The 12,431-nt window shown below is 36.0% G+C and overlaps 2 protein-coding genes across 2 annotated transcripts in view; one reads left to right on the forward strand and one right to left on the reverse strand.

Annotated features, from left to right (window-relative positions):
• Positions 1-11,358, reverse strand: part of LOC149806624 (EARP-interacting protein homolog) — a 15,609-nt gene extending 4,251 nt beyond the window's left edge. Inside the window, exons 1-4 of the mRNA XM_089944376.1 lie at positions 11,223-11,358; positions 9,476-9,559; positions 3,632-3,764; positions 3,028-3,172 (exon numbers count right to left, since the gene is read on the reverse strand). Coding sequence (XP_089800502.1) covers positions 3,028-3,172; positions 3,632-3,764; positions 9,476-9,559; positions 11,223-11,264 — 404 coding nt within the window. The 5' untranslated portion in view covers positions 11,265-11,358. The remainder of the gene's footprint in view (positions 1-3,027; positions 3,173-3,631; positions 3,765-9,475; positions 9,560-11,222) is intronic.
• A 104-nt stretch (positions 11,359-11,462) lies between these two features.
• LOC149806625 (trafficking protein particle complex subunit 12-like) overlaps positions 11,463-12,431 on the forward strand; it is a 43,543-nt gene continuing 42,574 nt past the window's right edge. The window contains exon 1 of the mRNA XM_089955803.1: positions 11,463-11,585. The gene's annotated coding sequence lies outside the window, so the exon portion shown is untranslated. The remainder of the gene's footprint in view (positions 11,586-12,431) is intronic.

Here is a 12,431-nt window from a genome sequence, read left to right on the forward strand (position 1 = left end):
AACTCAATAGAACGTGCTTTTTAATCCTTAAAATATTTGAAATGAGCCATAAAAGTGCACTGATGCAAGCGAAAGTTGCTGACAGTGAGAGACCAGTGTCATAAAATATTACTGAAATTCTGCAACCAATCAACAATCCATACTAGACATTTGTCAATCAAATTTAGTCCGTCCTCAATCATAGCTAAATGTAAGCATCAACAGTATCTGCTTACCAAATATGGGTTTGCTGACACATGGATATACCAGTAGAAGTAAAGAATCAATCACTGAAAATTTGTCTGCTACATGTTGCACTGAAGAACTTCGAACAGTACAAGTCCAAAACGAATAGAAGTTGTAATTTTTATTTAAAAAAGGACTTTATCAGACTTTTTTTCCAAGATCACTGTAAAAAGACTTGGGTTGAGTATGATGCAAAGTGGTCATTCATGTTTTGTTTAGCATGTAAGGCATGCCCAGGATCAGCCAACCATTAAAATGCCTTATTCAAAAAACACATCCAATTTTTTTATTGGACCCATTAATAGCATGTGAAACAAGTTAAGAGCAGATTACATGTACTTGCACCAAAAAGGTTATTGCCAGTAAATAAAACACAACAGTCTCAATCATCAAGACCCTGACTGCATTGGTCATTTACAAAGCTGAGTACTCAACCAGCTATTCACCATGTCAGAGAAACCAGAATTAGTTGATTTCTGTCCTAAGACCATTGCACACTGACTGCATCTTCTGAAAAAAAAATTAGCACTTTAAACATACACTTTGAGTGCCAAAGTTCATCTGAGTTTCTTCTGACCTTTTCCAGCCATTTTTTTATATTTTGCCCCCCCCCCCCCCCCAAAGTGTAAATATCTAAAATGGGGTGAGAAAGGTCAGAGGAAACTCAGACTATCTGTCAACAGAATTGTTACTTTTAGTGCCACTGTATAAAAATTGACTTTACGGCTTATTTTTCCATCTGACTGACTGAACAAACGTTGATGGCAAATGTATTCTATTTTATATGGGTATTAGATATATTTATCTGATAAAGAGAACTTTTAAACTTAAAGTGGGATTCAATGAGGATCAACTGGTGTGATTTGAAATTTTACAATGTCAAGGTTAGTAAAATAATTCTATGATTTTGAGTTTTCATTAATTTTGTTTTTTTTTCTGTCTTTATTTACAGCACTATAGCAAATATTCGCATGTCAGATTTAGTAGTTGAACCAGTCTTTGGCTTCTGCAGACCTGTGCAATACAGGGTCCTAATGGTCCTGGGCCAGTGAGTCGAAAACAAAATTTTCAGGCCCCGTGTAAAACAAGTTAAAGTAATTTACAGTAGTACATATATTCTCTGCTACTCCATTATTTTGCATCATGTGGTATTTGATTGAGAGAAAACTAGAACACTACACTTATTAGCAATTAGAGCATTGCAAGGACCCCACTTTCTACATACTGTTCCACCAAACCTTAAACTTGTGCTGGAAACACTAAGTTATGAGAAGATGGGCATTTGTAGACCATAACTCCTCTATATGATGATGCTGACTGCTTGAATCCATATCCTTCATGGTTTCATCCATACAAGCAACATCCCATGTGAAGATTAAGCTCAAAATTGACCAACAAGGACATAACTCATTCTAAATTATAGTTGACAAGACACATTAGTCCATTAATTATAGATTACTGCATTTGTATGGGAAAATATGAACGAGTTTTTCGAATGGAAATACTGCACGACCTTGGGAGTGCAGTATATCCATCCGACAAAACAAGTTCATATTTTCCCATACAAATGCAGTAACCTATTTATTATATGCTAATTTTTTTAATTCTACTTAATGATTAATTATATTAACAAAATACACTACACGAAACAAAGTAACCGAATGTATGCCACATTCCAAACTAAATACACAAGCGCATATTCATCATTACACAACAACATTATTACTCGCACATAACTCCGCCCAGATAAATCTGAACTTAGTCGCACACTCGACATAACTTTCGAAAGAAAATGGCATGTCTAGTTTAAATTGAAATTTGGAGTTATATTGTGAATGAATGTGCATTACAACAACTTTTCCACTTGGTCTGGAATGAACCGATTTTGGTATTTTTTTTGATTTCTTCTTTCATTTGGTGACCTTAACTGTTGATCTTTTGAACCTTCCGTGCCCAAAGTGCAAGCAATCCACAATGTTTGATCTATGATGTAGAAACAATGATATTGTGCAGAACCATTTGTATTCTTTTTGTAAGTGATCTGACCTTAACCCCAAAATCAATAGGCTTCTTCCTGAACCCAAGAGTTGTAGTTGTTGTGGGGTTTAACACCATTTTTCAGCACACAATAGGCTATACATAGCGGCCAGTATTAATGGTGGAGGAAGAACCTGTGAAACCTCAGAAAGAACCACCAACCCATGAGATAACCCAAGACTAAACCATCCACAAAGTTTGGCAACTGTAGAAGGCAGAGACCTGAAGTTATTGTGTGGGAATGAAACGTGGAACAGACGGATGGAAAACATGATAATATAATATGCTCCTTTATTAAGTTGGGCATATAAAAATTGTTTTGATGTAAGCCAAAACCCATTAAGGAACATCTATGAGACAATGCACTGACTTAATTTCATCTGAATATGTTGAATGTCTCCTGGATACAATGATCTGCTATAAGGGTGATGTAAAATCTATATAACAAGGACAATAACTCCAACAGAATGGGACTTGAAAAAGACAAAACCTTTATAAGGCACATATCAGTGTTATATGCAATTAATCTACCAAATGGCATTTGCTTGAATGGAATGTTTGCACTGGTAGAGATTTTAAAAACTGTTAATGGATGGACTGACAGAAATTGACATAAAAACTTACTACGTGGCTCCTGCATCTTGATGTTGGCACCTAACAACCAGGACACCAGCCAAGCATTGTAAAGGTACAAAGCAAATGCACTGGCATTATACTATCTAGACCTCTTGGCTGAGAGTAATTTTCATACATGCATACACATACCTTTTCATGTCCCCAAACTCTGAGGCTGTCAGATCACATACAAGCTCCAGGGACTGATGGGAAGAATGGTCCTCAGACTGCAACGTGTCAAAGTCTGATGGCAGCCTCCATACTGCAGCACACATCTCTGCTTTGGACTCTGAGGCTACAACACAGACAAATAATGAAGAAATATTATTTTTTTAAACTGGCTTTAATTTTAAATGACAATTTTACAATGGACTATAGATGCATGAAACAGTCAGCTACTACTGTGCTCAACATTTGCTTTGGTCCTGTCTGACCCATTTTGGGTACTTAAGGTTCAAAAGGAACTTTTGATTTCCTTATTTTATACCAATTTTGTCACTTCAAAAACATCTTAAATTCTGCAGCACACATACTTTGTCCTGTGATTTTCCAAGCTGCTTCCTAACCAACTTGTACCCGCTTCAGATACCATAATCCACTGCTAGTGGAGACAACAAGAACTGTAATACCCTTCTGCTTATTTAGACTACATTCAAGTAATTTCCTTATCCACAAGTTTACCATGTGGTAAAGGGATACACCTATGTATTCACTCTTGCCATGTAATAAACATGATGCCCTAGATGATAATTACTTTTATTGTAGCATGTAGCCAAGAGATTCTTGTCAATTGTTGATGCACTGAGATGCCATATCTCCCCCACTCTGTGAAGAAATACATTCTTGCTTATCTGGTTATTTTCATCATCAAAATCAATGTGATGCACCTGAAAAATACACATGAAATCTTACAAAAAATTACACTTATTATTTATTGTTTGTTTCAAATCTATGTGATACTGATGATCTATACTTTTGCCAAGCTCATCATCCTGCCACCGACTATGCATCGGAATGGAAGGTTATCTGTCTATATGTATATAATAATAATAATAATAATGAGGACTTTGTATAGCGCCTAATCTTTAGAAGCTCTAAGTGCTTTATAACATTAGACAACACCTATAAGATAAAATACGTATAATGATATGATTACAAAAACAAACACAGTGAAATTAGAAAACATTAAAAAACATGCTGAGAATATTTTAGGTAATAAACATTATTGGGTCTTTAAGTTTGCTCTTGCAGTCGAAATAAGTGAGTTTTGAGAGCTCTCTTGAATGTGATCACTGTGTCTTTGTGTCTAAATTCAGTGGGCAATTCATTCCACGTTGCTGGGCCCTGGTATGCAAAAGAACGCTCTCCATATATTTTTGTTTTCAAAGTGGGAATAATGAGTATACGATTGTCAGAAGAGGAGCATAAGTATCTTGCTGGTGTGTACACATGGGTGAGGTCGGATAGGTATGTTGGACTAGAGTCCGACAGTGAAACGTAGCACAGAGAACAAATTTTGTGTTTGATTCTGGATTGAATGGATAGCCAGCGTAGGGTATAGAGCAGTGGGGAGGTGTGCTCTGATCGTGGTGCTCTAAGTATGATCCGAGCAGCTGTGTTTTTAACTTTTTGAAGTTTCTGGAGTAGATATTGAGACGAACAAGACAGAATTGAGTTACAATAGTCTAGTCTTGAAAGTACTAATGAACACACAAGTGTTTTAGTGGCATCAACTGAAAGATATTTGCGAATTGAGCTGATGCATCTCAGCTCAAGATATGCAGCCTTGCATATGTTCATGACATGTTGGTGCAATGTGAGAGTACTGTCCAGAGTAACACCTAGATTTCATACTGACTGTGTGAATTTAATGTTGGTGCTGCTGATATTTATTGTTTGAGGTAAAGGATGTGAATGAGAAAGTCTTTGTGTTGTGATCAGAATGGCCTCAGTTTTATCATCATTCATCTGCAGCTTGTTACATGTCATCCATGAATTCACATCAGAAATGCACCTCTCTACACCTTGGATGGTAGCATCAACTTCAGTTGGGTGGCTAGATTTGTATGTTTAGGTGTCATCAGCATACAATTGGTGAGACACTGGATGATGATCTATGACACTTGAGAGCGAATGAGTGTACAGAATGAAGAGAACAGGTTCAAGAACAGATACCTGTGGAACACCACAACATAGATCAACTGGGCTGGAGTGTATTCCATTTGCAGATACAATTTGTGTCCTGTTGACCAAGTAGGACTTGAACCATAGTAAGGCTGTATCATGAATGCCAAATACATGCTGGAGACAGTGAAGTAATATATCATGGTCTATTGTGTCAAATGCTGCAGACAAATCAAGGAGGGTGAGGACTGTAATCTTTCCCCTATCCAACGCAGAGAGAATATCATTAACTACTTTTAGAAGAGTAGTTTCAGTACTGTGGCAAGGGCGATATGCAGATTGTACATTGCTAAAAAGACTGTTTGAATTTAGATGAGATACAAGCTGGGATAGAACAACCTTTTCTAAGGTTTTTGATATGAATGGGAGATTAAAAACTGGGTGGTAGTTCTTTAAATCATTATGGTCTAGTGTTGGTTTCTTCAGCAGAGGCTTTACAATGGCAGTTTTGAAAAATGTTGGGAATTCCGCAGATGAGAGGTATTAATAACATCAGTTAGTGAAGGCAATACTGGATCTAAGCACTCAAGCAGCAGTGATGTTGGAACTGGATCAAGTTCACATGACTCTGGTGCACTCTTCATCAGGACTGTACGTACGAAATCCATAGAGACAGGTTCAAATGCTGCTAATGGTTGCCGCTCAAATTCTGTATCCCAACTGCATGGTGATGACGAGTCCATTGAAATTGTGGTGTCAAGCTTATCTCTAATGGTTTGTACTTTGTCACAGAAGAAATTTGCAAACATGTCCGGAAGGTCGACTGGAGAGAAGGTAGTTGGAAGTGGAGTAGATTTGTTCCTTGACATTAGCTTGTTTGTAATCTCAAAGAGCTCTTTGCAGCTGGAACTTTCCATGATCTTAGTAGTGTAGTGGGCTGATTTCGCTGCATGGACTATATTTGTGACATTCTTCTTAGAGGCTTCATAGATTTGCTTATGAATAGTGAGTCTGGTGGAAAGCCAAAGCCTCTCAGCTTTACGGCGGTCTCTTTTAGCAGTGCGAAGCTGGTCCCTAACAATTCTATACCATGAAGAACACTTCTGAATTGATATTCTGCACTTGGTAGCTGGTGCATGTTTGTCAAGCAATGAACGCAGGCAGTTATCGAGTTGTTCTGCGATAGGAAGTAAGCAAGTTGTTAAGTTAGTTTGGATGTCATGCATTAGTTTGGTTCTATTTATCATACGGAGGTTTCTCTTAGTAGCAGATATAGGTGGAGGGTTAGGGACTGATATGTCAAGATGGCATATAATGCAGAGGTGATCTAATGCAAGGTCATGGGATACCAGGGAGGACCGTAGAATGTGATCATCAGGTCTATGAAGAATCCAGTCTATAATCTTGCTTGTGTAAACTCTTTTTAATCCATCCCCAGCTCTGCAGATCTAATATAACCCAAACTTGTTAATCTAACCTCTTAATACCTCCCCGTGATCTACAGATTTGATATAACCCAAACTTGTTAATCTAAAATCCTCTTAATGCATTTCCCATATCTGCAGATTTTATATAACCCATGCTCATACATCTAAATTATTTTTAATAAAAAAAAAAATTTGTATCACTAGTTCAGAAAAGCAAGGTTTGATTCACAAATAATACGTGAATCTAAAATTCTAACACTTGCAACGTCCAAAAATGATGATGAGGGAACATGAATGCCAGTCTTGGCATTTATAAAGGAAGTTAGTGAAGTTAACGTCTCTTGTGTTACTTGTGAAGTAGCTGGAGAAGAATGCTGATGATGGTGGCCCACAACACTTGCAGAATTTATGAGTCAGATCCCATAACTTCTAACAGGTCACTAAGGAAAGCCTCTTGGATGAGGCATAAGAAGACATCTCTAGAAAACTGAGGCCTCAAAATACACACTTTTTTCCCCATAAGTGCTGGAGGTACCATGCATTAAGATTGACTGGGTATCATCTGCAGGAAGTGTCTATTCATGAAGAGCTTGACAGCACTATGCAAGTCATGAAAATGGACAAGTTCATATTTGGTTGATGCTGTATGGTCTAATTGTGGTCATGGTCCATTACGATCATAGTTATATGGTCAAGTATGGTCATGGAGTAACATGGTCATCTTGGCTGGTTTGATGCTGTTCAGTTCTTGAGGTTGGGACAGGATACTGGATGTTTGTATGATGCTGTTCAGTTCTTGAGGTTGGGACAGGTATCCATTCCATGCATCCAGTCCATGAGAGACTATAACTGATGCTTGTTGCTGCTCTCTATCTTGCTGCCCTTGTGTGATATATTCGTCCTCCAAACTATAACTGACTTCTGTCCATAATATGCAAGTTCCACATGTAGTAAAGGGATGACAACCAGAGAAATTAACACTGCTTACAGTACTGACATGTACAAATTGGAGAACCAAAAACCAATTCTAGTTGCAGCTTACCTGTAGGAGGGCAAATAGGAAAATATATATAGAAAACATCACTCAAGCATCACCCATAGTAACATGCATAGGCAGGATGCAATTGAGTAAACTATGTATAGAAAGATTAGCTGTACTTGTCTGACCAGAGTGGAGGATATACAGTAATATACACAATTTTCTATATCACACACAAAAAACCTGCACATAAAAAGGGAACTGAAGCACTGTTATCAGATATGTTCAAGGTAGGTGAAACAGTATCCATTATGAGACAATTTTACCTGTAGGAAAAGGTCCAATGATGTTCTACATAGGTAAAATCAATAAAATGTCACATATATGACTATGAATTAGTAGTAGCAGATGATCTAATAAGGACAATGAAGTGACAATATACTTTTCAAACCATTTAACAATACTACCTGTAGGAGAGTTAAATGACAACCTATACAGGCAAGTTCAATGCACCTGTCTTTAAACACATGGTGGGAGTAGAGCTACACTATATGATGTTTTTCCTGAAAATTAGTGACTGCAGATGAGCTAATAAAGAAATATGGTCTCCAGGTATATTATATTTTACAATACCACATGTAGGAAGGTTCAAGGATGGCCTGTACAACTAAAATCACGGAAGCTTGGTGCCTGGATACTAAGAATGCCTTGGTGTAGAAAACTCACCTGTATGTACCTGTTTGTAGTGGAATTACACATACATTAAGAGTTTTCTATAAGCACTAAAGTCTTGCAAGCACATAAAAAATAATTATCGCCTGAAGTTTGAAGTTACATAGGCTACCCATGCATGAACCTAAATGTGCGACAATGACAAAGACAAAGTGTTTGAAAATTGTAAAGCCATAACTTTGTCATCATAAGAAGAGAAAAATCTGGAAATATAGATGGAGTACACTTTCCAAAGAAGTGAAAAGTTCATCCAATTTGTAATGGTATACCTTCCAAGTAGATTCTGGCATTTGTGATGTCTTTTGTGACAAGAGCATGCTTCTTGGAACAAGCAAAAGTAGTAACTTAGATATTATCAGGATCTGGTGCCAATTCCTGTACCAAGGGGAGATCACTCTGCCCAAACACCACCTAGTTGAGCAGATAAACTTTTAGCTTTTAGCTAAAAGTTTTTAACTTGAAATGGCTGGATTTGCAAGATAGTAGTAATTCTTATAAGATATTATGACTGGACTTGTATTTAAAGAATAAAAGCCATTCACAAAATTGTTCTCACATACCAACAGTCACTGTGTTTGAATATACCTCAGTAAGGAAAAAGGCGTCACAGTCAGTATAGTATGACTAAAGCTACTGGACTTTAATCAGGGCAACAATGTCAATATGGGCTGCTAACTATGTGAAATATTTTTGAAAATTTGGACTTGAGTACTGGGGTTGACTGACCAGAGAACATACATTATGGCACCACTTCCTCAAGCACTAAGGCTTCAATCTGTCTCTAGAATAAATTACAAGGGTCAACATTTGGGTGTGCAGATTAGCATTTTGTACACCCTTAACCAAATTCAACTATCCAGTCCAAACTAGGCATTTAAATGATGTAAATATGTGCTGGATTTGTAATTGCACTAACCAGTTAATGCTACACAAAGGTGTACAAGTTTCTCCATCGTAACAGATGTCTGCTTATGTTTTGATGGACAGTTGAAAATATGTATCTGATTAAATGATTTTTATAAAATCACATTTACAAAATACTATTGTAAGAGTTTGCTGTTAGAAATGTCATAAACATAATTAACATTTTGAGATATCAATGTTTGTGTTTGCCATTTTGGATTATCAGGAATATTTATGACAATACTAAGTACTGCAGGAAAACAGGGCTTCCAGTTCAGTAGAAGAAAGACATTTGTATGGAACAAGTCTGGCACAAAAGACAGATTTTCAAATATGTTGTTAATAACTGGTCTTTATGAACAATAATTTTCATAAGCACAAAATATTAATATAAATTCAATTCACAGATGGTGTGTAGGTGTATAATTGATACCTGATTTTCAGCTTTCAATGACTGTGTTCCAACCAAGAAGCGAACCTGATCAGACTCAGCCGTCTGGGCTGATAAAGCTCTTGCCTGTTGGTAATGAAAAAAGAATTATAACAATAAACAAAGGTTACATGAGAAAATGTTAACCTTCCCTCTAACTGCCATGTATTACAAGTCAAATTTTATTGCCTTCCATCTTGCATCAAAATCTGATACAATTCTTAAATGAATATGTTTAGACTCATAATTTAATACAAGTTTGTAATTAATTGCTATAAAAAATAAGGATTTCTGTAATTAATAAATGGTGCAAGTGGACCAAAATTCACTCACCTGACTGATATCTGTCGAAAACCAAATGCAAGAGCAGTTGGCCAAGAAATGTAGGTTAGTAGGATTGTGTCAAGGTTTCTGTAGCATTCATATCATCATCCATATCTGACAAATCAGCATAATTTGTCTAATATTGAAAGGCCTCCATGTCATGACACTGGTCACATTCTTTTAAGGAGTGTTATTTTTTTAAAGTTCAGTAAATGTTTTTCTATTTATAGTAACAGCAGCCATATTTGATGATTGGTTGGCATAATTTCTGTATATTTGAAAAGCTCCACAGTAAGATACTTTCTATCAAATTAGGTCAATGGTTTATAAGACCTTTGAGAGGGAGTTAAAAAGTTTTTCTTTTTTAGTAGCTGTAGCCCTGTGTGAAAGCTGACAGGAAACATACACACAAAACTGAAAGCTCTCAGTGGCCATAATGGATGATGGATAAACATTGATTGCTACAAATCTAAACTGCCATGAATTGTTGGTTTTTGCAAAGAAATTCTAAACAGCAACAACTGCAAATGAATGATACACAATGGAGAGATGATACATAATAATTGCAAATGGATGATACACAATGCACAAAGGGCCATACCATAGCTTACATGGCCTGACAGCTTTACTGTATTATGTGAACGGTTATCAATGCATAACACAATTTTAAAACTTTCACATTACTGTTGTAACTCAATGTTTATATTGTGAATAAAAGCTTGAACCAATAAATTAACTGATTTTATTTCCATTCTCATTTTTAAAATCGTGCAAATATTAATGAACATAAATATTTCTTTTAAGGTTAGTATTAGAAAACACTCATACACTAAATCTAATCTTTTTAAAATCATAAATAAACATTTTTATTCTAATACAAACATGATCTGCCCTAATTAGAATGCTTTAGCTTTTGCCTTCCCATTGGACAACTGAAAATAAGTTTTAAATAAATGCAGTATGCCGTTTTCTTTATGTCAATGAGAGCGCAATGCACTTGCATATTAAGCAGGCGCGATCATGGCCATGTCCAGCGGTAATGTGGGAAAATGGCTTGTCATTCCTTAAAGGTATGATAATATGTGAAATTCTGGATAGGCATTCAACATCGAATGCCGCAGCTAAATATCAGTACCAAATTTATTACACTAAGCGAAATGTAGCTTGAAATATCACCGTTAATTCTTAAATAGGTCGCGCGAGAATGGGGAGAAGTGTTCTGCCTTGAATTATTATACAGTATGACTGCTAGGTAATTTATGAGCAACGATACAAGCCCCTGTGATCTGACCGCGGTGTGACGCTAAACTGCAAGTCTAACAGTGTGATGCAACATTCTTCTAAATGCAAAAGAGATAAATATCATTCAGAAAAATACTTCGGGTTAATTTTTTATGACACAAAACCCTACACAAAAAGTTAAAACCTGAAATTCTAATCCATAAATGACCGATGCTTCGTCTTCCATCCTTGTTTTACTTTCGGTTGTCGTCAAATCATCTAAACGATAAGCTATGATTATAATAAAGAAATTTTGATGATAAACGGAAACTTTCCAACATATTAAAGAAATCTTCCAAAAGTTTACAAATTTTTTGAGTCATATGAAATATTTTAATTACGACAATCGGACATCTGTTTTTAATTCGTTGGGTACTAGTATTAGTTTAATTTGTCATATACATGATAAAATTTTGATTGACCCAGACTATTAGCAATTGTCTCCCCTGCTCCATCCGGTGATGTCTGCATACATTTTCTAGTATTACTGCTAGAACCATTACAATAGGTATAGCTGAAGTCACACATACACACACACACACACACTCATATATATATATATATATATATATATATATATATATATATATATATATATATATATATATATATATTCGTTTCTACACTTCTTCTTTATGACAATCTTGGTGTCTCAAGGGTTCGAAGTATCACATACATGCAGTCAACGAACACCAGTGAATGAAATCAGTTATCAAGCAATACACTTTTCACTTCCAGTATTCATGGACAGTTAGTACAGGTTATAGTGAAAGTCATACAAGTCATTAGTTCTACTAGTACTTGTAAGACATCGATCTAGATATTTATGTTTATGGGACAAGATCTTACTGCCAAAATAAGAATAGTGGAGTACTTGCCCCATGGAGATCTCATCTCAGGTGTCGGGAGAAGTTGCCCCATGGTGGTCAGAGAAGTCGCCCCAAAGATCATATATACTAATTCTGAGATGTCGCCACATGGTGGTTACTGCTTTATTTATTATTTCTCTTCTACTTAATAACTTCTTAAATTTATAAAATGTTCAACTTTTCCATTTGATCAACTCTGCTTCTGTACTTAACAAAATAAAAGTATTCTCTGCCCCTTTTTACTCTGCTCTTCAAATCATGAGACGCATTATTATTTGGAAAATAGAATGGCTGTAAGCATGATGTGACATTTGGAGTTTTATATATTAAAGGCTTCCAACCTAATAATCAGAGCAATCCTGAAATGACTTTATTGCAAGAGGCAAGATTCAATTCCATTGAAAATAATGGCGTTTATTGAAAATAAATAGTTAAATAAACAATTAAAATTAAGGGTCTGTTTTTAATGGATACAAAACTTATGA

The sequence above is a fragment of the Sinohyriopsis cumingii genome, chromosome 1, assembly GCF_028554795.1.
Source record: "Sinohyriopsis cumingii isolate HCF-2022 chromosome 1, ASM2855479v2, whole genome shotgun sequence".
Taxonomy (NCBI): Eukaryota; Metazoa; Mollusca; class Bivalvia; order Unionida; family Unionidae; genus Sinohyriopsis; species Sinohyriopsis cumingii.